This window comes from Typha angustifolia, chromosome 11, assembly GCF_048772165.1.
Source record: "Typha angustifolia cultivar Huaian chromosome 11, ASM4877216v1, whole genome shotgun sequence".
Taxonomy (NCBI): domain Eukaryota; kingdom Viridiplantae; phylum Streptophyta; class Magnoliopsida; order Poales; family Typhaceae; genus Typha; species Typha angustifolia.
The window spans coordinates 15,389,247-15,416,923 of record NC_133249.1 but is presented as its reverse complement, the minus strand read 5'-3'; the positions used below and the strand labels follow the sequence as shown (position 1 = coordinate 15,416,923).

At 38.1% G+C, this 27,677-nt stretch overlaps 7 protein-coding genes across 7 annotated transcripts; 3 read left to right on the top strand and 4 right to left on the bottom strand.

Annotated features, from left to right (window-relative positions):
- Positions 1 to 4,185: 4,185 nt before the first annotated feature.
- LOC140770934 (uncharacterized) lies at positions 4,186 to 5,718 on the bottom strand. The gene has a single exon (XM_073112268.1). The coding sequence runs from the start codon at positions 5,646 to 5,648 to the stop codon at positions 4,806 to 4,808; it is 843 nt and encodes a 280-aa protein (XP_072968369.1). The 5' UTR covers positions 5,649 to 5,718; the 3' UTR covers positions 4,186 to 4,805.
- A 2,573-nt stretch (positions 5,719 to 8,291) lies between these two features.
- Positions 8,292 to 9,247, bottom strand: LOC140770939 (uncharacterized). Its single transcript, XM_073112273.1, has one exon. The coding sequence runs from the start codon at positions 9,200 to 9,202 to the stop codon at positions 8,393 to 8,395; it is 810 nt and encodes a 269-aa protein (XP_072968374.1). The 5' UTR covers positions 9,203 to 9,247; the 3' UTR covers positions 8,292 to 8,392.
- Positions 9,248 to 11,949: 2,702 nt separating this feature from the next.
- LOC140770377 (NADH dehydrogenase [ubiquinone] 1 beta subcomplex subunit 2-like) lies at positions 11,950 to 14,648 on the bottom strand. The gene is made up of 4 exons (XM_073111549.1): positions 14,473 to 14,648; positions 13,373 to 13,418; positions 13,214 to 13,282; positions 11,950 to 12,256 (listed from the first exon to the last, which is right to left on the bottom strand). The coding sequence occupies exons 1-4, from the start codon at positions 14,586 to 14,588 to the stop codon at positions 12,245 to 12,247; spliced, it is 243 nt and encodes an 80-aa protein (XP_072967650.1). The 5' UTR covers positions 14,589 to 14,648; the 3' UTR covers positions 11,950 to 12,244.
- A 1,237-nt stretch (positions 14,649 to 15,885) lies between these two features.
- On the bottom strand, positions 15,886 to 17,740 carry LOC140770492 (expansin-like A1). Its single transcript, XM_073111709.1, has 5 exons — positions 17,305 to 17,740; positions 17,106 to 17,218; positions 16,817 to 16,995; positions 16,560 to 16,692; positions 15,886 to 16,465 (listed from the first exon to the last, which is right to left on the bottom strand). The coding sequence occupies exons 1-5, from the start codon at positions 17,483 to 17,485 to the stop codon at positions 16,211 to 16,213; spliced, it is 861 nt and encodes a 286-aa protein (XP_072967810.1). The 5' UTR covers positions 17,486 to 17,740; the 3' UTR covers positions 15,886 to 16,210.
- Positions 17,741 to 19,901: 2,161 nt separating this feature from the next.
- LOC140770915 (uncharacterized) lies at positions 19,902 to 22,261 on the top strand. Its single transcript, XM_073112244.1, has 7 exons — positions 19,902 to 20,039; positions 20,134 to 20,266; positions 20,401 to 20,504; positions 20,584 to 20,755; positions 20,962 to 21,102; positions 21,192 to 21,283; positions 21,383 to 22,261. The coding sequence occupies exons 1-7, from the start codon at positions 19,951 to 19,953 to the stop codon at positions 22,068 to 22,070; spliced, it is 1,419 nt and encodes a 472-aa protein (XP_072968345.1). The 5' UTR covers positions 19,902 to 19,950; the 3' UTR covers positions 22,071 to 22,261.
- Positions 22,262 to 23,550: 1,289 nt separating this feature from the next.
- Positions 23,551 to 23,964, top strand: LOC140770654 (auxin-responsive protein SAUR68-like). Its single transcript, XM_073111908.1, has one exon. The coding sequence runs from the start codon at positions 23,551 to 23,553 to the stop codon at positions 23,962 to 23,964; it is 414 nt and encodes a 137-aa protein (XP_072968009.1).
- A 3,007-nt stretch (positions 23,965 to 26,971) lies between these two features.
- Positions 26,972 to 27,415, top strand: LOC140770653 (auxin-responsive protein SAUR68-like). Its single transcript, XM_073111906.1, has one exon. The coding sequence runs from the start codon at positions 26,972 to 26,974 to the stop codon at positions 27,413 to 27,415; it is 444 nt and encodes a 147-aa protein (XP_072968007.1).
- Positions 27,416 to 27,677: the final 262 nt, after the last annotated feature.

Sequence of the window (27,677 nt, the reverse complement as noted above, 5' to 3'; positions counted from 1 at the left end):
TTTTACTTTTTAGACTTTCTTATTTATTTTTATTATATTTTGATCTACTTAAGATATTTAAATAAATAAAGGGATATTTGTGAAAATGGATAGTAATTTCGGGTTTTAAGTGTGATTATCGTAACTCACGTACCCGCCACGTGTCGGTCAGAAAGATACGGCGACGACTGTTTCACGTGCGCGGTGCAAACAAGACTTGGGCCACGTTTAGGCGCATGTGTGGGGTTTAGAGTAGTACGGACGAATTGCGACAGGCCACGTCAAGCGGTCAAGATTGGCGTCAGGGTTCTGGGTCTATGCGCGAGGGACGAATGCCGCCAAGAAGGGGAGAGGAGAGGGGAGGAGTTAAGTTTACGAAGAAGAAGAGAATACCAGCACGTTTCTCGAGGCAACCATATCAAGAATATTAGGAGCATTAACCCACTACTTAAACAATCCCACTAATTAAAAAATTAGTACGATTAGGATTCTCATCTTTGTTAATGGGAGATAGCATAGCATTTCCCACTGCAAAAAAGCAATTTAGATATAATAATCTCTGAGTATATATTTCGAATATTAAAAGCAGGATCTAAGCTATCAGCTATCAGCTTAAGCTTTAGATTAATTTGGAATAAGTTTTTATGAATGTTAATAAGATCACATCAATTAAAGGAAGGAAGGAAGGAAGGACAAAGGTCAATAACTCATAATTTCTCCTTTAATAAAATGATTACATTTTCCCCTCTCTTTTTTTAATAAAAGGAAAGAGGACTAAAGATAATCTTCTAAACCTTTGAAGATTCCCATCTTATGCTTAGAATAAGGGATTAGTTCTCCTAATATGTGGACTTGCTCAAGGACAGAGTGACATTTATTAATTTTATTTGCAATTAAATAAGTTAAATGTAGAAGTAATGTATTTCTTCACCAATCTTTCTGAACTATGACAGTATATGATTTATTTCGAGCTTGTTTCTTTGTATTCCTTAATGCAACCACTAATATTAGAAATTGACCATAAAGTAGTTAAATTAAATGTCACACAGAAAGTAGCCGTGTACCCTAATTGCACTAAATTATTTATCCCTTTTTAATGGCTGGATGATCTTGGCAGCCAATTGGGAGCTGCCAGCTGTGCACGGCATCAAATTGCTCCAATCATAGTTGGTGCATCCGTACAATTTCTTCCACTAAAATAAATGTTGGTCAAAGAATGGATCAAATGATTGATGAGAGGGATCTAATTTCTTTGCTATGGGGTGGTCCAATCCCAAAGAGAACAAAGTATTAGTCCCAATGTGATTCAGTTGGTTAACAAGTCCTTATTCAATTGCCTTCCTTAACTCTGTTTGGCCATATCTTAATTAATTTTTAAAAGGTTTTATCTAATTAATTCCAAGTTAATAGCAAGATCATATTACAGTCTCAAACAGACAGTGGCATACTTTATCATCTTTTATTTCTTTATATACAAATTTTGTGATCTATACCTCAATATTGTTTGAAGAGAAAAAAAAAAGAAATCTTTAGAGCAATGGGTGATTTAGTGAGTTCATCAAAATATGATGTATATTCCCATATCCTAGAAAAATAAGAGAAAATTAAATAAAGATCTTTAGAGTAATGAGTGATTCAGTGAAGACAACAGTGCATCTGTTCTTATTCTGAGGATTTATTCCATGGTCCTCATCAAAATTCTTGGAGGAAGTGAAGGAATACTTTTGCTTTTTGCCTTCAGAAGGAATCAGAATAGCTATAATTATGCATAGCCTCTTGTCCCTACCTTATTCCACTTTTCTTTTTTCCTAAGCAATTGAAACTATATCCCCATATTAGGCTTATATAAGGCACAATATATTATAATTATGCACTGCAAAGTTTCCTCTACTTAATCCTCATAAAGTTTATTTCTCACAGTGGCATGTCTTTCTAAAAGTTTCTGGTGGATTTGGTGGGACTTCTCTGCACATCTTATAACTTTTTTTTTCCCCTCTTTCTTTTTTGTTTTTCTTTATGTTTCTATTGCTCCAGTCTTTCTCTCATTGGTTTGGAGTGGGTGAAATAGCTCCTCAGATTTTAGCAGCAGTCCTTAAAAGAGATACCAATTCAAGGAAAAGAGCAAGTGAACCCCACAGAATTAATTATTTTTAAAAAGATTATTCTGGCCTTTGTGAGTACTTAGTGGGGAAGGTTAATTAGGACTACTTAGGTTTAGGTTATAGTTGGTGGCTGAGATCAGTGACCTTCCTAATATAAACACCTAGATTAGAGGCTAATATCAGTCTGGTGGTTTAGCTACTAAGTTAATTTCCTTAAGAAAACAAAGTGTGTTGTTTGGGCCTAGCTTAATGTTCATAAATATAAGGTTATAACTTAATGTATTTAAAAGGAAAATTACAATATATTTTTGTGGGTCCGGACCGAGTTATAACTATTAGATTTTTCATCCCAGATTAATAGTGCAAGCGTAGTTTTTCTTTTAAATCAGACTATATTTTTTTATTTCTTATGTCACAATGAATGGCCTACTAATAATTGCAATTTGAGAAAATGAAGTGTTGTTAAATTTTACAGAGTAAAATTGGGAGAGTAACTTCCTTACATTAGTCAAGATGAGACATTTAGTCCCATGAAATTGATTCAATTAGGTGAATTGTCCTATCAATCAGAACAAGGGATCTAAATCAGCTCTGCATTAAGAACTTTTGTCTTCATCTCTTTCATCAGTGCATTGAAGTGTAAAGTGTTAGATCATATAATTGCACTATGTAAACTTGGAATGACATGCTATCTGGTAGATGGGGCCATCCTAATACCATCAGTTGACTGATCATAGGTGTAGTGATTGTGTTAGGGTTTTCAGATTCAAATCTCTTCTTCAAATTTATCCAAGAAACATATAATTTGGGTGCGTCCGCAACTAATGAATCGTTTTCTGCGAGAGTGATTTAACGCTTCTTCGGACATAACAAAACTCTAAATACCTAATTCTTTTTATAGAAGAAGAAGAAGAAGAAGAAGAAGAAGAAGAAGAAGAAGAAGAAGAAGAAGAAGAAGAAGTCATTTCTTTTTCTTTTTTTTTTCTTTTAATTCTGCAGTCACTGAGTAGTGAGTGCATCACCACTCAGCTCATCCTAATAGTAGAAGTAGTACTACTACTGCTAGCTAACACATCAGAAAGGCACTGAACCTTTTTTTGGTGCCTTAGTGGGCGTGGATTTGTCGCACTTCCTAGAGTACTCCAACAACAATTCCCTCATCATGCACAGTTGATTTGGAGCAGGAGCCCCACAAGCGCACATGAACCCAATTGCCAGAAAATTCTTCAAACTACTCTAAAAAAACTAGGGAAAAAGAGCTGGTTCACATGGGCTGGTATATTAATGCGAGCCCATCCGAGCCACTGCATGATGCCTTAAATGCTGTCTGCCAGAGAGAGAGAGAGAGAGAGAGAGAGGAGAGAGGAATGAAGAAGATTTGGTGGGAGACACAGAGAGAGAGAGAGAGAGAGAGAGAGAGAGAGAGGAACACTTTCACGTGCATGGCAGCTCGCAGGTTGGAGATGAGGTTCGAGTGGGCATTTTATCGAGCATCTCGCGTTGTCATATGGCTCATAACTTTGTGCTCATTAGGACAAACAGATAGATAGGTGTAGCAAAAAAAAGGACCTAAAGGTCACATGTTCGAACGCGCGTTTGACATCAGTTTCAGTCCTGCTTATCTCTCTTCCTTCGTTAATATATAATATTACTACAGAGAGAGGTGACCAGTCTCGAATCTCCCAGGAGGTCATACTTATTACATAGTGTTGTAAGTTAAGAATATTGTCAAAGAGATGGTATAGTAGCCCGCTAGTGAGGTGTTAGGCGTTATTATCTGTGAGTAGTACTCATATTATGATCACTATCCCGGGCTTATGCTGATTGCAGTACGTGGTAGGTTTATAGCCTGCAACTTTCTTGTACTGCGAGATTCTTCAAGCAACTAACAAACAGACGACCAGGTACAAACTTTTTCAGTGTCGTCAACTGGACCACTGTATCGTCACAGACCAATTAATCTACCAAATGACCCAGTACTCATCCCTTCTCACAATCCCTATAGCTTAAAAAAAAAAATCGTTAATCTTCTTGTAAATGAAGAAAATTAAACAAAGAAACCTGTTCAAATATGAAGCAAAATTTATGCCAAAGGGTACATATACGGATGCACAAAACACTAAATTCACAGCATTACTGAAACACTTGCCACCTTAACAGTGGCTCTGAAACAATTATGGCACAGCCTTCAAAAAAGATGTGTCGGTATGGAATCCGTAGGAAAAGACAGCTAATAAGCTGAGTCAAAAATCCCTGGACCAATGTCGGCGGGATATCCGATGTCTGCAGCCCTTTTCCTTTTATTTTCTTTTTCTTGCCAAATCGATGCCCATTTCTGCGATGCGCCGTTACTAAGATTTGCACGCTTCCGCCCCCACTTTCTTCCCTCACTTTCCTTGTGTTGTCTTTTTAGTTTCTTTTACTGGAAACAAGAAGCCCACTCCGAGGAAGTGACTGTCCATGGGCTTTTAGTTCGAAGGCCCGAGTCAACTAGGCCCACTATTTACACAAAGAGCCCTAGATGTCGAGTTATCAGAGTTGGCTCTAATTTTGATTATCGCATGATTGGGAGATAAATGTGGCAAAGTACTTGAATAAAAGGATGTACAGAGGAAAATATTAGAATAGAGGAGAATTTTCACCAACCCCCCTAAAAAACATAATTATGTTTTAGCCCCTCGTTTATTTTTCAGACATTTGAATCTTTAGCCCTTCTTCTCGGTTCTAGAATGTGGGAGTGAGGATATTTAGGAGGGAAACTCTAGTATTTACTAGACTCCTGAACACTTGCTCGTTCCCGCTCTCTAAATTCAAAACGCATTCCTCCAGTTCTTCCAATTTATCCAACGCCATCATCTCCTTCTCCTCCTTCGAAGCCTTCTTCTTGAACTCGAACATTAGATCGACTTTCTTCCACAACCCTACACCACAAGAAACCCTAGCGGCCGCCGCGATCTCCGCCACCCCTGTAAATACCGACGCCGAGGCCGCCACTGTGGCGCCTATCGCCTCCCTCACGATTCCCGCGATCTCCGCCTCCGCCGAGACGGAAGCGAGCCCCGGCGCTGAGCATCTACCGGCGGATCGGACGGTTGAGGCGAGCTTGGAGAGCTCCTTCTCGGATCTCCGCACGGATCTGACGGCGGTGGCTAGGCGAGCCGCGTCGCCCCGCCGGATCGCGGCCTGCGCCTCCGAGGCGTGCTGCTTGAGCGCAACGGCGGCGGATCGGAACGAGCCGTAAGCGTCGGCGAGGCGGAGGAAGGTGTCGAGGAGGCGGTCACCGCCGGCGGCGCGGCGGAGGGGGTCCTGGGCTCGAGGGAGGTGGAGGAGGTCATCGAGGGCGGCGTGGAGATATTGGATCTGGGCGAGGCCGGCTTGGATCCCGGCCGGGGATCCCGGATCAGGATCCGGATGGGAGAGCCAGGATCGGACGGCACGGATCTCGTCCTCGAGGTGGGAGACGAGGGGGTGGGAGCGGCACGGGAGGCTGGCGGAGCGCACATGCGAGGGCTTCTTGCGGCTTGGGCTGAGAGGGAGGGAGATCGAACGGCTAAAACCAGGTGCCATCTTTGTTTCTCTTCTCTTCTCCTGTCTCTGAGATCTCGAAATGGTAGTTTCCTTCCTGTTCGTATGGATTCGTATGCGATTGAGGTGCGAGAGATGGAAGGGGGTTTTATAAAAGGAGGGAGTTGGATGCTAGAATTTAAAAAATTTGGGGGAGATGGGGGGTGCACACGAGTGGAGGGAGACTGGATCCGCGAATAGTGCTAATTGGAGGGTGGGCACGTGGAAGTTGGTGAGGGATTTCCCAAGTGCCTGCGCTCCTTGATTTGCGTTCTTCGCTGCGACACCCACCTGTGATGGACAGGTGTAGGTATTGGTGTATATGTACGGATCAAGAGCCGAGGGCTTAATGCAAACTTTAGCTTAAAATACTGAAAAGATAGAGTTGCCAACTGTAGCAAAGTTGGTAATTTCCTATAATTAAAGAGATTTATTCTAAATAATTATTACGAAAAAATTATTTAATAATTTAATAATTTTTGACTCAACGGTTTGGTGGTATGGTTGGTTTGAAAAAGCAGCTCAATAGTGAGTTGGATAGTTTAATTCAGAGTAATAATTCGATGATACACATGGTTTAGAACTAGATTATACAGCATATTATATCAGTTAAATTTTGGCTAACTCTTTCTCCGATCTATATATAACCTTTAAACTCATAAATAATAAAAAAAATAAAGTTTCAACCATAATAAGTTTATAATATGAGGTTTAAAATAAAAAAAATCTCTAAATAGATATATCATTAACCAAAAAAATATTAATTAATGAGCCATTCTCTAGAAGGCCAGTTGTCACATTAAATTTCACACATCTGTTATAATATTGACGTATACATGGCAATAAATTGGATAGAGGACCAGCACCTGAATTCTTTATAAGTTCCATGCAATTGAAATTTTGCCTAATATATAGTTTATTAAATCATTTCTCTTACTTTCGTACCGCCATAGTAAGTTTAGTTACTGTGTTTTAGTGCATTAGTTGCTACAACGAGTTGGAGATCATCGTATTATTTGATGATAAGGATCATAACCAGTGATTGTCAAAAGCATGCCTGTCTCTTGTCCATGCCTGTCTCTTGTCTCATTCGTAGATTATGAAATCATTGAAATGTTACAAAATAAAACACACGAGGGAATCTGTACAGTTAGCAGTAGATTTGACTTTGGGAAGAGTTAACTATGAAAAGAATAAAAATTTGGACTCAAATCTGGATGCCGTGAGGGCAGTCCTACGCAGGTGCGTCTGCGAAAGTGCGGAGGACCACATGAGCTGTTACCCCTAAGATGCCACCACGTACCCCCCTCCCCCCTCTGTCCCTTTATGAGGGTCCTGGAGGTGCTCACAAACCACGACCATCTCACCCAATAAGTCTCGGTGAGTTCGAGATGGGGATCGATATGCTATAATGCTAATAAAATAGAGGCGCTTGTGTGCGTGCCAACCGGACATGACAGAACGGGTTCTCTTACGTGTCAGCTAGTGAAGATACCCGTGTGTGGATCTAAATCCCATTTGTTTACTCATAGACAGATCCCAGTTTTCCTAAATGGCTAAGCATAGCTTCCTTCGATGGACTAAGAGATGGAAGGCGGTGGCTCACAATCCGACAGAGTGGGTTGAAGAATTGCGTGAAATTATGGGAGACAGACGGTTTAGGGGCGGTAGCAATTGCTTAAGCAGATAGACGCAGTCCTTTGTAGAATAAGACAAATTTTGATCTAATATAAATCTTTTTATATTAGTATAGTAAATAAATAATTATTTATTTCAATATTAGTTATTAATATCTTCTTTTTTTCTCATCTTCTCTTCTATCATATATTTTAATTAATTAATTTTAATTTATTTTTAAAAATATATTATTTTAATAAATCACTTTTTCTTTTCCTTTTCTTCCCTCTTCTCTCCTCATTCATTTATTCATTTATAAGAATATCAAACTACCATTTCAATTTATTTTCATATTAAGTATGATTATTACCCACTATATTAGCTTAGGAAAAACATTATAATAAATTATATCAATATAACCTCTCTTATGTATAAGTATAACAAATGAATGTAACTATACTAATATAGAACGCCCCTTAGTGTAAAACCTTTTTATATAGACACCTTAAATGCATATAGAGATATGTGATAATGTGAGTCTTTAAAAAAAAAACACTTTTATTAAAAGATAAATATAAAAAAATTATTTTATAATAATTTAAAATTTTAGAGTAGTTAATTAGTTAACATAACATTGGAGTAAGTGATTATGAGTTCAGATCTTATGGTCCATAAAATTTTATAATTTTTAACAATGAGAAATCATAGAGATCTAGTAATAAAACACAGTTATTTTAAATATCACCAACCAACTACATTTTAACCTTATTGTAAACCTTCTTCCCTTTGCGTATTAGCTCTTCTAAATAATATTTGCAAAAATCCGCTCAGATTGATCTCTAAGAAGTTCACCATATTCTTTATTTTGACAAAGATTCCTTTACCTCATCATATAACTTTCAAGTATTAGCTAAAAACCTCTTATTACTTATTAAGTGTAAATACAAAGGAGATAATATTTTGGGAACTGAATCTCATCATGGTTAAAGAAACTAATGTTATAAAAGTGTTTTGGTGTTTAAATTCACACCAGTTTTAAATGCGAAAGAAGAGACAAAATTATCTCTAAAATTATGTCAATTTCTCAAATATTTGCTATCTTTACATATATATTTTTTATTGTTTTCGTTCTACAACGAGGGAGTAAGGATGTTGAGGAGCGAAACTCTAATATTAACCAAACTCCTAAACACCCGTTCGCTCCCGCTTTCCAAACTCCCAATGCATCCGTCCAACTCTTCCAACTTCTCCAAAGCCGCCATCTCCTTCTCCTCCTTCGAGGCCTTCTTCTTGAACTCAAACAGCAAATCCATCTTCCTCACACCACAAGAAGCCCTCGCGGCCGACGAGATCTCTACCACCGCCATGAACACCGCTGCTGACGCTGCCGCGGTAGCTCCGATTACTTCCCTCACGATCCCGGCTATCTCCGCCTCAGCGGAGCACCTCGGGGCGGATCGGATGGTTGAGGTGAGCTTGGCGAGCTCCTTCTCCGATCTCCGCACTGATCTGACGGCGGAGGCGAGCCGAGCCGCGTCGCTCCGTCGGATGGCGGCCTGCGCCTCCGACGAGTACTGCTTGAGCGCGACGGCGGCGGATCGGAACGAGCCGTAGGCGTCGGCGAGGCGGAGGAAGCCATCGAGGAGGCGTTCTCCTGCGGCGGCCCCGCGGAGCGGGTCCTGGGCTTGGGGGAGATTGAGGAGCTCGCCGAGGGCGGCGTGGAGGAGCTGGATCCGATAAATGCCAGCTTGGATCCATGCCGTGGAGCCGAGATCCGGATCCGGACGGGAGAGCCAGGATCGGACGGCGCGGATCTCATCTTCAAGGTGAGAGACGAGGGGGTGGGAGCCGCACGGGAGGCTGGCGGTTCGCACGTGCGAGGGGTTCTTGCGGCTTGGACTCAGAGGCAGGGAGATGGAACGGCTAAAACCAGGTACCATCTTCGCTTCTCTTCTTTTCTCTTCTCTTTTGTCTTTAGATCTCGAAATGTGATTAGTATGCAACTTGGAAGGGAGAAGAGGGCGGAGGGATTTATATAGGGGAGATAGAGATGAGGATGGGGATTTAAAAATGTGGAGCACACGAGTGGGAGAGAGTCTGGATCCGCGAATAACGCTGGTAGGCGGGGAAGGCTACGTGGAGGACTGAGGGAGAGGTTTTCCTGACACCTGGAGATATAAGATATTACTATGGATTTGGTTCGGCCTCTGGATTAAGGAAATGCCGCGACAGGACATTAAAATGCAATAACTTGGGCGATAGTGATGATATATTTAACTTGATCGTAAATACGGGTGTCAACGAGCCAAATACCAGCAACCTAGATATTGCTCATATTCTGTTCGAAATTAAATTTGTTGAATTTGAACAGAAGTTAAGCTAAACAAATGAGCTGGAATTCTAGCCAACTCGCATTTGATTTAGCGAGCTAAGTTCGGAGCTCAGCAATTAGCTAGACTTAAATTAATAAACTTATGAAACTAAATATCTTACAATTTAAATCTTAAGCTAAGTCATGCTCATATTCAGCTCATTTATATCTCTCAACCCAAGCCAAATCTAAAAGAAAAGTTATTTTAAATTTTGACTCAATGTTAGACAAATGAGCTATTTGATCTTGAATAAACAACTTTGAGCTTAATATGAACTATTCATGAATAACAAACTGAGATTGACGATCTTAAACTAACAAATATTATTTCTTGGTTTGCTAGAATCAACTTTGAACGAGGAAAAATATAGTTCAAATTGTAGTCAGCTAATAATAGATGGTGCAAATTGAAAAGTCCCAAAGAAATGCAATGACAGAGTATATTAATAGAAAATAAATAAAATGAGCTATTGCTCTATCAGTTCTGTTGTCAGAATATATTCATATATAAATAGTGAGATAGGACTATTTGTAAAAAAGAAAAGTTCTCGAGTTTTAGTAATAAATAAGATTGAGCTCTTGAATTTAAATATATATATTTATTTATATGAAATACATATTGTTTTTATAATGAAATACATATAAAATTTACACAGTTTTAAGCAAATGACTCAGTAAAATATTTAAAGAGTTATGAGAAACAAAAGAGTATATCAAATGAGGTGTAGATAAGTCGGAATAGTAAGAGCACCAGCAAGACAGCAAACAGAAATGTGTTTATTTGATATGGATTAACTAAGTTCTAAAATAAATAAATAAGCGCAAATAGTGATTGTCCCAAGTATGTCTCTGTCTTGTCTCATATGTCGATTATGTAATGCGTCAACAAATCACACGAGCGAATCTGGACTGTTAGCAGATGATTGCCTTGGAGAAGACTTATAGATCGATGTAGATTACGTTATTTGTCCTCAAAACAAACCTCAGCATCCATCTGTTCATCTCTTCCAGTTTCATAATTATTTATCTCTATGTGCCAACCAACCCTGACTGAATCCATGACCTCAGCAGATATAAATCTCGGGTGAGTTGGAGTTTGAAGAAGACGGGGATGCCAATACAATAGAGGCTTGTGTGCATGCCAACCGAACATGACAGGATGGCTCGCTTACGTTTCCGTACTTCTTCAGCATATCACCTTGTTCATAATCCGTGTGTAGATCTAGAAGATAATTTCTTTACTCAATCATAGATTCCTATTGTCTCCTAGCCTCATTTCTTTGGTGTATATTTTGTGTTTCTCTCTGAGAGGTGTGCGTTTAAGTTGCTGGGGTCAATGAGAGATGGGAGGGGAGAGGGAAGAGGGCTAGCAACAGGACAGGTGGATTGAGGAATAAATGAGAATGCACTGAGAGAGACCCACAAGGGTTTGGACTTTGCAGAGGGTGGTTGAGCTCAATCCTGGGGATTCAGAAACTGGGATGCACGGATGGATTTGGAAAATCTGGTTTTGGACAGTAGCCAGCATCAGCACAATCAATATAAAAGATTTTCCCACTATTCCCTGTCGGAAGAGAGAGAGAGAGAGATCTTTTATTTGAAATTAGCTGTGCCATAGTTAGGATTACTTAGAAGAGAGAGATCCTAGTTGGTACAAGAGGTACAAGAGGTTATCATAACGACGATAACAGACTATTATGTAGTTGAATCCTTGTTGGTCCATACCTAGATGTCTCTCCAGCCTATGCTCTTTTGGAGTCGGAATATTATACACGGTCACCTTATGGCACCCTGGAAGCCAAGCTGCAACAAGTCTGGCGTTCCACTTGCTCTTCAGTTTTTAGCTATTTTTGTTGGATTTTACTTCACCTATTAGATTAAGGAATAAGCATAAGAAAGATTATATTATAAGAGCAATCTCGTCAAATTAGAGGAATGAAAAGGTTATAGCAATATAGCATCGATATTTCATAGTAATTACAAGATGTACTAGTACACCCTTAGGATCGTCGTACAAAATGACACTGGAGCCTAACATTAGGGTGGTAAATGGGCTTAAATACACTTGAACTAACAGTCGATATCACTCTGAAAGAAATCGAAGTAAGGGTTAGACTCCGTATATAAAAAAACCTAATCTTTTTGTGTATAAGGTAATAGCACAATTAACTTAATCATGGTGAAAGGAGAAGAACACATTAAATTATGCCGTAGGTGACTTTTAGACAAGTAAGTTAAGTTTGTTCACCATTAAAATTAAATATACCAAGTCTATTGTCTCACAGCTGCGGTAGTAATTAGATTGTCAAGGCTATGTAATGAAAGAGAGAGATTTCCGTTACTTGATTAGATTGTCTCACAGCTGCGGCAGTGGGCTCTAGTCCATGGACGCAAAGCATCAACTTTAACCAGGGTTACAAGATACAAGAACATGGAATAAATTTGGGGAATATGGACAAGAGTTGCTGGTAATGACCAACACTGACACACCACGTCAGACCATATAGCCAACAATGAACAAAACACAATTAACAGCTTCATGTCTAAACATGCTTTATTCACCAATGTTATAATTAAACAAGCTTGCAGTCTCCTTGCAACACTCAAGATGTTAATGAGATGCCTGCAAAGAAAGATAAGCAACTGAGTATACTATCACCAAACAGAAAGCATAGGCTAGCTGATACATCAAAGTAGTAAATGAAAAAATCAACTAGAAGTATTTTTAGTGCCTGGAGAAAGTCCACAAATCCAACAAGACTACAAGAGAGATCGATATAATTTAAGTAATATCACACTGAACTATTAGCAGTTCTTCACAGTTCACAATACCATATTATCCTATATATCTAATTGTTGAGTTCTCCCAGAGCAATATCTTTTCAGTTTTATTTAATTTCAGAGACAAGAATTCATAATAATCTTGATAATGCAGACATGCTCTCCTTCAACACTACAAAACTAGAGTGATTAACTGCACTATGCAGTAGAGCAACAACAAGAAAGAAAAGGTTCAATAGAGGAACGCCATCTGTAGTTCAATAGAAAAATTTGCATTGTTGATAATCCAACACCCAATTGACATTAGCATTTTAGCAAACAATGGTTCGCTGAGCTGAGAAAACAGTAAATCGTGAAGAGCTGAAACAACAGATGCAAGTGAACTGATGGAAATACAGGTTAATAACTTAGAGTGCAATAAAAAAGTTATGATGCCAACCGCCAAGGAACCCCAATACATCAATAAGGAACATGCTGGTCGTACCAATACTTAATCACGAAGCATAAGCACATCCTATGTGTCCAACCTAATTGAGCCCTTACGAGGCCTTCAAATTTTCATGCTACAAGACCCTATGCAAAGCAAGTAGATGGTAATAAGATGGACCACCATCATCACATTACCTACAAGCTGATTCGTGGTCAAAGTTACCATCTAGCATTAAATCCACCAATATTAGTAGGTCTGACTGACTACTAACGGAATACTAGAGTAAGTTACTGCATGTCTGATGGGTCAACACTAATAGAGTACATATTAATAGCTAAATGAGAACTTTCCAACAGCAGATACTAATACCTCATGTTCATTGCCATGCCCATGCCCATTAGAGTGGTCATCATGTCCCTCCCAAGGATGACGCCAGCCCTATAAAAATAGAACATGATGTTGTGACCAAAAGCTTGAGTAACTAAAGGTTGGAGAGATTGAGTGAGAATAGTGGAATTAGGTGCTTACCAAGACTACAGGACCATCTTGCTTAGCCCTGTATAGAACCCAAAACCTTCAAAAATAGCAGATTCAGCTACAATTAGTAATAGATTTCATATCCAACAATAGAATATGCTACTAAACTCAGTACTAATAATCAAAGTGTCAAGCAGATAATTTCTAGCTTGTTCTAATATATTAAACAACTACAAAAGGTGCAAACAAATTAGGGTTTAGCTACAATTATAGATTGTATGCACTGTTTATAAGATCACAAAGAAGATAATTTTAGTTTTGATTATGGACCTTAACTTGAAAAGGATATCAACGATACAGTACTTCCGTGAACTTTTGTTACATTAAGCAATGAATAGAAGGAATGAAAATCGATAAAAGGATTAGACATGATCACAGGTATGTTTTGCAATCAGTAATAACGAGGACAAAGCTATTAGCTTAACCATAAGTAAGAAAAAGCTAAGGATCAGATTAAGTAGCAGAGCAGTTTAAATTCAAGAAATATAAGCAGGTAACTATTCGACAAAAGTTAACGGCAAACTTTTAAGCAAGGAGATTGTGTTATTTCTTATGCAGTTATGACCCATTGTAGAGATTAAAAAGGAATGAGTTGCATGTATGCAACATTCTCAACTTATAGTCCTCATAATAAAGATGCAAACAATCCAGTAGGTCAATCAGAGGTTTGCAAGAGTTTCCTTGTAGGAGATAGTGTTCCAGTTAGTAACCTCAGATTAGCAATTGATCTGCCATATGTGTATATAATGTCATAGATCTATATCATATCTAGCATCCAAAGTAGCTTAGATCCTTCTTATGGTCTTCTATATATGTGAAGTCACAACAGACAACGTGATGTTGCCCTCCAGTTCCAAAATCAAATATTTCCAATCTAAATTTCAGAGAACAATTCCCTAATTTCTAACAACATTGTAACTGAACTCTTCCTTAGACGAGAACCCAATCCAAATCCTTGGATACCCAAACCTCTTTGTTTAATCTCACAAAAATTGCACATCTAATCATCTATGGAAAGCTAAAGAAAAGTTTACTAATAGATTCAACTCGAAAGCAGAGAGCGAGGTTAGGGTTTAGGAAGGTGAGATCACCACATCATGGCGCACAAGCCTTTGCCGGTGGCGACATGCCATCGCTTGGGATGGTGAATAGTGTAGCCTTTGTACGTCGTGCTTCCCGTTCCACCACCGCCGCCGCCGCCGCCCATCTCCCTTCTCTCTCTCTCTCTCTCTCTCTCTCTCCTCACTTCGATCTAGACGATGGCGAAGCCAAGGGCGTAGCGGAACCGGATCAAATGCCAGTTTGATATAGTCGGATCCGGATCAATTCCGGGTTCGATATTTTTGATATGGATCCGGATCTAGCTCTGTGATCCACTATTAGAATATAGATTCGAATAGTGATAAATTTATATTATATATCCGTTTTATTTTTTCTAGATACAGATTCAAATATGGATGTGATATTATACATATAATTATTAAATTTATAAACAATCATTAAATATATGCAAAAACTAAATTAAATCTACATATATAACTATAAGATTACAAAAAGACTTTCGTATTATTATTTTTATAATATTTTAAACTAAATAATATGTAAATATTAATTCAAATATTACTTCTCAACATATATCTCTACACCTATACGAATTCAAATTTCAACTCAGAGTCCTCTTATTTACTTTTACAAGATATCTATTCCGTTAATTGTTCGTTCAATTTGTTAGTTAGATATCACGAATCTTAGGATGCCTCCACTTTTTTTCTTTTAAAAATAAAATTAGAAAAGACGACTTAACTTGGAATTTAGCCAAAGATTCTTCGCGCACTCGAGAACACGGCAAGATCTAGAAAAAATCCAAAGAAAATACGATGGAAAACGTGTGGGCCTGAGCCATTTAGCCAATTAGAAACGGGCCTCCATAAATAATAAATAAAAAAGGCTTCTTAATACTTACCGTTCTAAATAGTAGATTAGTGGTGATTGGTGATTCCATCATCTGCGGCAAAATCCACGGATTAAATCCCAAATTTTAACATCATAACTTCTTACAACCGCATCAAGTTTCTACAACATAACTCTTTTAATAATGGTCACGGGTTCGAGCGGGACTTTTTCCCAAAGACACCCTCCCCTGTATTTTATTTTTAATATCATCCACATCTTAAGATGTTATTAAGTAAAAATTAAAATTGTTTAAAAATAAATAATTATTGTAATTAATGATAGGACGGAGTGATCGAATGATAAGCTGTGAATAATTTTAAGATAAATAATTCAATAAAAATTATTAATTTATTTTACTTAATTGAACGGTTGAAATTAAATGATACTAAATAAAATTAACTAGAAACATGCAAGGAAATTTTTATATCATTAAAATCTACTCACTTATGTAAAATATCTTATATATCCTTTAATTTATTAACATAATGTTGAATAACTAATTAGTTAGTATTAAATCATTGCTCAAATTTTAAATACAAAACATACGGTGCTTTTAGTAAGCTTCCAAAGAACATTTATTCCTCCCATACTAAGTACCAAACTTTGATTAATATCTTTAGGCAGCATGCGAGAGAGAAAGATCTTTTCAAAGATTCTCATTTGAATCTTCTACTATTTGTGCCAAAAAAAATAAAAAGGAAGAAGATTTCTTTCTCTCTTCTCTCTTCTCTTTTCTTGTGCATCTGCATTGCGTGCAATGCGGGCACATACATCAATTACTACAATAATAATAATTTTTCCTTCCATTTTTTTCCATTCTAAAACCAAAACTTTGATGCCTGGCTTGTATTTATGTATGCCTTTCTTTCCCTTTCATCATCTCCATTCATCTCCTCTGCCACAAGAGGAGCAAGCCTCCATGGCAATGTCATTGATTTGAACTCCAGTATTGTAGACTTCTCCAACCTTCCATTCCTTTGGCAATACCTCCTTCTCTGCCCACACCCACTTCCCACTGTATCCACTTGTCACCACTATTCTCAACTGCAATGGCCCTTGTGGTGGTGCCCTAGAACTGCTCCATATTGGCCCTTTGATTTGTTCCATGCCATGCCATATTGGAGATCCAACCTAAAAAATAAAAAGAAAATACATATATAGTAATTTAGTTATAAGTTTTATCACTCAATTTATTTGTTAATAAGCTTTCGGATCAACTGATTACTTGCGCCAGTTCAACGGCGGCGATGTCGGTCAGACCGCCTTGGTAGAGGAATTTAATTGTCAAATGGTTAGGTTTCTGGCTCCTATCTTCCACTCTGATTGACAAATTATTCTTCTTGTGATCACATAGTATCCTGTTAATAATGTACATCTCATTTTACTTGTAAATACTTCAAATAAAACTTTTTTCTTGGAGCAAAAGAAAGAAAGAAAGAAAAGAAAAACATAATACATTATTAGCAAATTAAAGATAATTACCTCCTATATTCTACATCAACCATCTTAAGTCTTGTCAAGTGATGGCCCATCCCTTTTTGGGCCATTGCTTTGAAAGCTTCCTTTGTGAGAACAAAGTCTGAGTGATTGCTTCCATTCATGTCTGTCAGAATCACTTTGACACCTCCTTTGCTGCATAATCTTGCATCAGTGCACCTTAACTGCATCAAAATTCCAAAAAATGAACAACTAGTCATTAATTAAATACCTTAAAAACCTTAGAAGATATAATAAATACTGGTGTTGTATAAATGTGTATATAAATCTTTACCTCATAACATCTTCCACAACCATCTCCTTCTCTAAAAAGGGCATTACTTCCAGATGCGATATTATACCCTCCATAAAATTGGGAAGCCATGGATCCATACCCACAAGCCCCACCTGCAAAATGTTGCCCAGAAAAAGATTAGAAAGAGTGAACTTTTCTTTGGTGCGGGGGGGGAGGGTATCAATGTTGTAGAATATACCATCAATATTGGAAGAAGAAGAAGAAGAAGAAGAAGAAGAAGAAGAAGAAGAAGAAGAAGAAGAAGAAAAGTAAGCAGCCTTGGAGTGGGAAAGACACCTAGTAGGATCACAAGCAGTGGTGTGAGAGAGGAGGAGGACCAAGATGGAGATAATCAAGAAGAAGAGGAGGTGGATGTCCATTGTAAGTTTATGACATCCAAAACTACATAGCAAATAGAAGAGAGAAGTTGGGTAGGAGGAGAAGAAGAGGGGTAGGAGGAGAAGAAGAGGGGTAGAGAGAGAAGAAGAAGAAGAAGAAGAAGAAGAAGAAGAAGAAGAAGTGGGTGCAAAGTACTACTAAGCTTACAAATGGATCCTTGAAGGTTTTAAAGAGATTAAAAAAAAAAAGAATGGGATGCAAGTCTGCAAATTTGGACCTATGTGAGGAGAAAATAGAAAGAAGAAAAAAAAGGAGGAGGAGGAAAACTCTACCAACTGATGCACGGGCGTAATAGTAAGCAAAGAAGGGTATGGCAAGTGGAGACAAATAAAACGTAGCCTAGCTCGAGTTGTGTCTTTAGTGAGCTATTAATTAGTATGGAGGAGTTAAAGAACCCGTACAAGAGCTATGTCGGGGTGGATTCTTTGCAACCCTACATGTAGGAATCCCTTATGAAACCAGATCCTGAGTATTGCTTTTAAGTTTTTAGAGCAATTAGCTAATTAGTGTGATATTATATCATTACCCATTAATCTAAGATTTTACGGTAGTTATTGAGTCAGCAATCATGTATCTTTCAAACGCATAAATGAAGCTCTTTCATTTTCAACATGATTAATGCTGATTATTAATCTCTAAAGGTATACCTTATCTTAACTACACTTGATCCCACTTTAATTTACACACTATCTACCAAACATTAATAGTGAATAAGGGATAAGAAGTAGTCTAATCCTAACATAAACCCATTACTAATGTTTCAATAGACAAATGATTTTGAGTTGGAATTGATGTCTTAGAATCATTTTTGTTTTCCCCTCTTTGAATATAGTGGGGATAAAGTTGAAGTTATTTTGCTCATCATGTGGAGGGGTTGTTGATGGGTTGAGTGGATTGATATGTGATGGTGGGGTGCAATGAATTGGTCGGCAGAAGACTATAATATGAGTCACGAGCCAAATCTACCAAAAACCCACTAATATTTTTATGGATTCTATAGAGAGAATTAGGTGGGTGAACTGTTAAACAGCCATGAATAGTAGATGCCCACTTCTTGTATTACTAATTAAAATCTCTTTATTTGTTTATTTATTTATTTATTTTTAAGATATGATATCTAGTTTGCAATCTTTTTTAAATGATAAAAATGCTCTCATTTGATTTAAATAGAGCATTTTGGGAGTCTCACTTTTTCTTTTTTTTCTTTTCTTTTTTTTTTTAAATAAAATCCTTGAAGAAGAGTACTTTCTTAGTAGGATTTAGTGCATCTTTGTCATTTGGACTTGGGATTGTGTCAAGAAGAGAAGGCTGCAAGCCAAGTTTGAAGGAAAGAGCAATTTGCCTGCCTTCCAATCTCATGGTACCAAATTGCTAAAGTAGATCTATAAACAATGAATGCCAATTTGATTCCAAGAGTAAGTAGGCAAAGGACCACCCTCACAATCTTTCATCTTTGATTCAAAAAAAGAAAAAAAAGTTTTGGTCTTATTTTCAAATATATTTTGAGGAAAACTTCTTACCACGGTAAACATGGACACGGTAGACTTAATTTTTTATTGGATTATATTTTAAATTTTTTTTATAAATCATATTCTATATTTTATCTATTTTGTGATTCACACTTTATCTTTGAGAATTTTATAACTAGAGCATTCTTTTTCCTCTATAGTTCTCATTTAACACCCTGATGATATTTTGACTAACTAATATAGATCAAATTACTAAAATATCCCTACCATTCTCTTTCTAATTTTCTATATCTATCCACTATCTTTTTTATCTATATGTTCCACTATCCCGTCTCCATCACATTTTCTCATCTTTCCTACTCCTCCTCCTTTTTTTTTCTTTTTTGGGAAGAGAAAAATAAGATAAAAAAGATGAGTAATTCATATATTTATGAATTATTTTATATAGTATAACAAAACTATTCTTTTTTTAGTACAGTCTAAGTTAACCCAGAGTGTTAAATGAGAATTATAGAAAAAAAAGAGTCGGATACCAAAATCCTCAAATACGGAGTGTGAATCACAAATAGGTAAAATATAAACTGTAATTTATAAAACTCCTTATATACAAATTTAGGTGTCGGATAATAAAATCCCCAAAGACAGAGTGTGAATCACAAAATAGGTAAAATATAAACCGTAATTTGTAAAACTCCCTGTATACAAATTTAGGCTTGAGAGAGGAACCTTGAAGAAGGCTAGGGCCACTATCTCTGATCCATGATTAAAATCCATGAGCCCAAATAAGGCCCAAATTGGGCCCAATTCAAGCCCAACTTTGATCCATCTCTTCCGCACACCGCGAGTCACGCGAGTCTACCATTCAAACATTTAAAAAAAAAAAAAACAGGTAAAATCCCCAAGAAGTCCTCAAGGTTACCGTTACAAGTCCTCCCTACTCATCTTTTCTCCTCTCTGGCTCCTTCTCTTTCTCAGTAATGGCTCCTGAGATCAAATCCCCTGCTCTTCGCAAGCTAGTGAGCGCTACCATCTCCACCTTCCACCGAGGGTTCAACTCCTCCAAATGGTAATCCTCTTCTTCTCCTCCTCCAATTCGGCTCTTATCCTTCTTGCTCCCGTCTCCTTACGGAAAGTTTACTTCTTTGGAACGAAACCGGCAGTAAGACAGAGGCGAAGCTGGCGACGTCGAGGATCAAGCTGCTGAGGAACAAGAGGGAGGCGCAGGTGAGGCAGATGCGGCGCGACATCGCGATGCTTCTCGAGTCCGGCAAGGACGACACCGCGAGGATCAGAGTGCGTTCGTATCTCGAGCTTGTCGATTTCTTCTTCTTCTTTTGCATCAAAGATTAGATTTTTATCTTGTTGGATAAACTTGTGATCGCGAATTCGTCCACACCGTTTTCTTGACGATAGTTTACATGCAATAGGTTGAACATGTGATTAGAGAACAGAACATTCTGGCGGCTAATGAGATCATTGAACTCTTCTGTGAGCTAATTGTGGCTCGTCTTTCTATCATTGCAAAACAAAGGTCTGTCTAACTTTCACCTCCTTTTTTTGCAAAAATGTTAGAGAGTTAAATTGGTCATGGCATTCTTTCTTTCTTTTAGGGAATGCCCAGCTGATTTAAGAGAAGGTATTTCGAGTTTGATATATGCGGCTCCGAGATGCTCGGAACTCCCGGAACTTACTAGGATCAGTGATATCTTTGAGAAGAAATATGGAAAGGATTTTGTATCTGCTGCATCAGATCTACGCCCAGATTCTGCTGTAAATAACCTTGTACGATTTCTCAAATTGCATCAAATTTTGCCCTTTTCGCATTACGATTATTACTTCGCAGACTTATGTTCATGTCTGAATCATTAAATGTTGAAATCATCTATCAGCATGTAAGCTGGTTTACATTTATGAGGATTGCTATGCAAGTAGGCCAAAAGAAAGAAGGGAAATTCAGGAAGTTACTTATTAATCTTCTCTTTTTACAGTTGATTGTGAAGCTATCTGTTAGGAAGCCTACCGGCGAAATGAAGCTAAAAATTTTGAAGGAGATAGCAAAAGAGTATAGGATTGAATGGGATACAAGAGAAACTGAGTTGGAGCTTCTCAAGCCTCCAGAAGAACTAATAGTATATTTTCGCCAACTCTCTTCATATTTAAATAGTAGATTTTGTGATTAGGCAATTCCTTCACCTTGTGAATTGTGATAATTTCGCAGGAAGGACCACAGACATTTGTCAGTTCCACCAGCACTCCGACGAAGACAGTGTTATCATCACAAAATGCGCAGCCAAATTCGACTGGCCTCAGGTTTTGTTTTCTTATCTCCCTTACTTCCCCTAATCGTGTTTGTAGTTAAAGGATTGAGAAATTATTGCTACATTATAATGATACTATTGTTGTCTTTAGTCCAAGATATTGTGATGACAAGGAAGGATCTACTGTGGAATTCAAGGACACAGCTTCAGCTGCTCGAGCAGCCGCAGAGTCTGCAGAGAAAGCCATTTCTGCTGCACAAGCTGCAGCTTTTCTCGCTAAGCAGAACTCTCATCCATTTGATCAGACCACTAGTTCTGAATTCTCTCCACATGATTTTCCAAGTTCTAATAGAACAGATGGACCTCAAAGGCGATCGTCAAATTCTTCTAGTCAATCTCACATGACAATTGATTCGTCGACCAATGAGGCTGGGCACACTTCCAGGACATTCAATTCACAAACTCTTAATAGGTCTCAGTATATGGAAGATAGCAACGCGGATGTTATTGATCGAGATAGTATAACTATGCTTAGAATGAGCAATTCTTCTGTACATCCAGTTCAATCAGATATAAAATTTGATGACTCAGATGGATTGGAATCAGAAAGTGATGAAGAAGATGAATTAGAGTCACCTAGAACGGAAAGGCATGGCCCTCCGAATAGACCTGCTCCCCTGAGACCTCCTCCTCAAAGAGATTACTCTGAAGGAAAAGTAACTGCTTTCAGTAATTCAGATAAGCTCAAAATAAGTCCTGTTTCTCGTGTTCATCCAAACTTGCCAGATTATGAAGAGTTTGCAGCTCGCTTTGAAGCACTTAAATCAAACAGGTCTTAAAGTCCTCCAGTAGAATGGTTTCATGTACTTCATCACACTATATCTGTGAAGCATAATGTATTTGTTATATTAACGTTATTAATTATGTCATTCATTTTTCTGCTATGCAATGGAATATGCCCGCCCATATGGGCAATTATTGAACTTTCATTATCCTTGAAACAAGTTTATATATGAAACTATTCAGCTTCTATTAGAGCAATAATAATTATCGAAATGGCCTGAATTTTTTGTTATCATTGTTGCTTTTTTTATTTTAGCATTCTTTGATGTGGTTGTGGAAGGATGAAATATAGTTCGATAATCCAAGGGCGGTCTAAAGATTATTGGAAAGCTAATACAATATTACTGGGTATTTCAGGCGAACTAAACAAAATCAGGATGATTGCTGAACCTCACTTGAGAAAATTAATCTATCAGGAGAACCCTGACCATGAGCTTTCGACAGAATCATAGTCTAGTTATCATCATAATTTGTATAATCTCTTGTTAGAAACTAGAGTTCATTCTACCATGCTGTCTGTCTGATTATAATAAATCTAATCTGAAAATTTATTCTGTTTTGTCAAACCATACAAACTTGGAAACGGCCTCTCTACGCCCTGCTAAAGCCTAGCCCAATCTTGTGGGGGGTCTTATTTTGAAGTATTGAGCATAATGAGCCTCTGAATTTATGGATATGGAACTTGAAAGATTCATGGAAGTGGACGTAGGCTATAAGCAGAACTATACATCTGACGAATTTTGTCCTACTTGGTTATCTTTCCTTTAAATCTTCTTGCTGTACAATCATATTGAGGTTGCTTTTGACAACTTCTAACAAGATAAGCAAGATGTTATCAACTTTAAACTTGATCAAAATCTGTGCAGCCTCATGTGATGTCATGTGTCCTTTATGAAGTCTTGCCACCCACACCCCACAGTACTGGTGAACATTTATCTTTGGACCTCAGATCACCTTTGTCATGTCTGAAATCAAATGAGTGAGCAATCTAGGAGAAGATGAGATTGCCATACAACTTGCTGACAAACAAATTTATCTAGAGCTAACCCTCATGCAACTAATTACAGCGATTTGTCTCAAGAAATAGATAGCAAGAACAGTTCGGTCAGCAGTCGATGCCTTGTTGCAAGAACATTAAAAGACAAATTGAGATCAAGCAGATTAATTGGATGGACCCACATGTCATTGTACTGTCCTAAGACATAGAAGTAAATGAGTATCCAACCACTAAATATGCTCCATAATTCAGGAATCTTGTAGGCCTCAAGATTATATCTCCATATCTAGTTGGCACATGGCTTGGTCCCCTGCCAACTACTTAGAGAAAGGTTCCTCTTTTCACTACTCTATAAGTAGATGAAATAGTGGCTTGCCATCAACAGCATCCACAGCCTTGGCAATCTAACTTCCATTTCTCAAAGAAGTGAAGCTGTTAGCAACAGAGAAGGAATGATTCATCCTAAGAGGCTTATCGAAATGGCAAAGAAATGGCAGAGGATGGCTTCTTTAGGGAGAAGAAGGATTACAATGGCCAGAAGGGATGTTTCTCCTGACATTGATGCATGCAGCACTTCAGTTGCAGACAAAGGCCATTTTGTGGTGTACACTGTGGATAGGGAGAGATTTATGGTTCCCTTAATGTACCTCAGTAGCAGAATCTTTGAAGAACTCCTCAAAATGTCTGAAGAGGAGTTTGGACTACCAAGTGATGGGCCTATTATGCTGCCTTGTGATGCTATGTTCATGAAGTATATACTCTCTTTGCTTAGAGGACAGGTTGAGAAGGAGGTGGAGAAGGCTCTACTTCACTCCTTAATGATCCCTCATAATGATACTTGTTCATCGCACCCTGTAGGACTTATCAAACCACAAGAGATTTGTAGCTTTTGAAATAAGAATGTAAAATTTTACTATGTCCATTTGTATATCTTCCACACAGTTTTGTACAATGAGAGGCCGACGTAGAAAATCTAATATTGTGAACACTCAATAGTCTTTGCATCTAAACGTAAACCTTGGCTGCGAATCTGTGGCAGCATACTTCATTCTTGTTCTCAATGAATTCAGTAGCCATAAGGGAATATTAACTAGTAAAGTCACAGGACTTCAATATAAAATCTTTGGGTGTTAGCAAGATGATTTCAGCAAAAGAATAAAGAGATGGTATTCATCTTTTCTTGACATCACCCTTGCGTCTGGTGATGCCTGCCAACTTGACTTTTCAGAAGACGCCATATTCCTGCAAATCAGATGGTTGGCATTGGTAGGTAGTACAGGAATCTTCTTACAATCTATCTGATCTTAGTACAACAAATGATCCATTTTATGTTGAAGTTTATAACCAACATTTCAGAACTCATTCTAGGATTTGCTCAACTCAACCAAGATCTAATTTTCTTGGAGAAGTTGTGTATATTCCAGTAAAAAGAGTATACCACCTCGAAACATCAATCATGTTTGTTCACACCTATATACCATCCATGCAGGTGAAAGTTAAGTTCCAGCTTTAACTATGCTGTGCACTTATTGTAAATATTTTGGATATATACCTTAGCGAGTTTATGTTCTTTAAAATAATTCATGTGGAGCAATTTGTAAGCATATAAGCCATCTAAGTAAGTTGATTACTGCATGAAAGTGACAATGTCAATTGGTTACTTATTCTTTCTCCATTTTGTGGCATGCCAATAGGAACATATAGGCAGAGTCTATGGTCCCAGAAGATGCTCATATAAAGAAATCAATTGGCTAATAAAGTGAGGTGGAAATGATATCAAACAGGTTGTTCGATAACAACTGAGAGCTACATCATGCCCAACTCAGAACATAGTTGGTCTATTTCGCTTTCGCCTAATTCACTTGAGAAAGAAACTCTACGGTGAACAAGTGGCAAGAACAATTAGGTCAGCCGTCTCGCAACTTCTAGTCCAATCCAAAAATAAAAAAAAAAAAAAAGATGAGAGAAAGCAAAACGTAAATTCAATGTCAGAATTAGGCATGTCCAGATGTTAATCCAAAATGTGAATTACGCTAGAAGATGCCTATCTGGCCATTAACATGTGGTCCATCCTTATCAAAGAATTGCCTAACCAGTCCAGACAATATGATGTGTTCATGATCATCCTCATATCTACAGAGCGCATGGCATTGTCCCTTGCAAACTGATCATAAAGAAAGCTACTGTTCTTGTTATAAATTCCTTGTCTTGAACTATAAGTAGATAAGAGAAGTGGTTGTAATTAATTACTACCAATACATCCACAGATTTGCTAATCTAATCATTTCTCGTTGAGCATTTCTTAGTCTTTTTCTCAGCAAAGATGCTTGCTGAAATGGCAAAGAATTGCTGCCTTAGGAGGAAGAAGGATAGCAATAACCAGAATAGATGCATGCCATGATGTATACCCATGAATGCAGTACTTCGATCGCAGACAAGGGTCATTTCGTCGTCTACACTGCGGACGCAAAGCGATTTGCTATTCCTTGGAATATCTTGGTGGCAGAATTGTTGAAGAGCTCTGTAGAATGTCTGAAGAGGAGTTTGGATTAACAGGTCATGGGCCTATTATGTTGCCAGGCAATGCAGTGCTCATGGATTACGTTATTTCTTTCCTTAGAAGACGAGTTCCTTGAGAGGTGGAGAAGACGTCGCTTAACTCAATGGCGACCCCTCTCCATTTTGGATCTTCTTATCAAAGTAGAGGACTCAACAAGCAACATCTAGCAGTCTGTACCTTCTTAGAATCAGGATTTACGTGTGCTACTTGTATTTATATGAATTCAATACAAATTTACGACATTACAAATGAATGTGCAAATTTTCCTTCTCTCAAAAGAAAGTATCGACATATAAAACATCTGCCTTCATTTTGTTTCAATGTTTGTTGCAAAATTTTGAGAAGTTATTATTGGTGGATGTAAAGAGAACAGTGGAATCAATGATAACAGAGACCCAAGAAGAGCTATAACTCCCCTCTTTGACTTCAACATTGCAATAGTTTCTACACAACAATCCATGAACAAAGCACTAAGTTAACCCCACTTTACAATATATTCTGGCTCTGTCCTTGACTATGGAAGCTAACTTTTGACTGTTTTGGCTCTAATTTGATAAGAATATTGCACATGAAGGACTCCTGAGGGAAAGGAAAATGTTTCTGGATGCATTCACCTTGACCCAAAAATTTGAAAGATAAAACTACATATTGTGGTAGCTCATCAACTGTAGCCGTGTGGAATCTTAACCTGTTATCATATCATGAAGGCAAACAATATAAGGAAATAAATACGACAGTGATCTATGATTCTGCATCCAAAATGGACATTCTCATCCATTGGCATAACCTTTTCAGAGGATGAGATTCCAAGGGAATCAGCATCATCTTCCACAGATGCAGTGTTCAATTCCCTGCACTTGTATATATATATGTGTGTGTGTGTGTGTGTGTGTGTGTGTGTGTGTGTGTATCAAAATATCAATATATGGTACCAGATGCTTGCACGCCATCTCACTTTCAATATAATACTTGGATAAATTCTAGTGCATTGTTCACAGAGTTCTTACTCTATTCAAGTGTATCGTTCCAAAGGAATTGAAGCAATTAAATGGAGTTGGACAACGTCACATGAGCCATTCCTACTGTACTTAGATAAGTACATGAATTTGGTCATATATATATATTATATATATAAAATCTATCTGTAGGCAGCCTCGCCTATCCCATGAATTAAACTCCACTTGACACATGGACTGTCTCTCTCTCTCTCTCTCTCTCTCTCTCTCTCTCTCTCTCTCTCTCTCTCTCTCTCTCTCTCTATCTCTCTCTCTCTCTATATATATATATATATAACCTTCAAAACTCCCAATGCCTTAAAGACTCGTAGCATTTTTCCAAGCATGCTCAACCCAAAGAGGCTTCTTGAGATGGCACGTAAGTGGCAAAAGGTGGCAGCTTTAGGGAGGAGGAGGATGATGCTCATGTCCTCGTCCTCAAACAAGCTCGCGAGTAGCAAATCCGAGGGTCACAGCTCTGGAGTACTTGCGAGCAGAGGCCACGTGTTTGTGTACACTGTGGATGGGAAACGCTTCATGGTTCCTCTCAAGCATCTGACGAGCAATATCTTCAGAGAGCTCTTTAGGATGTCGGAGGAGGAGTTCGGATTGCCTGCAGATGGGCCTATAACCATGCCGTGCGACGCCGCCAGCATGCGCCACATCATCGCGCTGCTCCGGAGCCGGGTCCCGGCTGACGTGGAGGAAGCCGTGCTGGCCTCCATTGCCAAGAGAAGGTGCTTGGTATCCTCTGCGGTTCCACAGCAGTTGGTTTTGTATGGCTTTTGATATGATATTATAAGTGCCATTTTGGAAGAGTTGTAACATGTACATATATTTTGGATTAATTTTTGAATTATATAGTATCGAATTTGAATCATATAACTTCTCTGACAAGAAAAAGATGTCAATAATTGCATCAAATTTCTCTTCCTATTGGTACTTCCAAGATCACACCAACTGGGTTGGAGTATAGATAGCTACTTGAATCAATGAGGAAAGAAGTGATCCACTATTAGTATATATCCTTAGATGCCATAAAATAAATTCT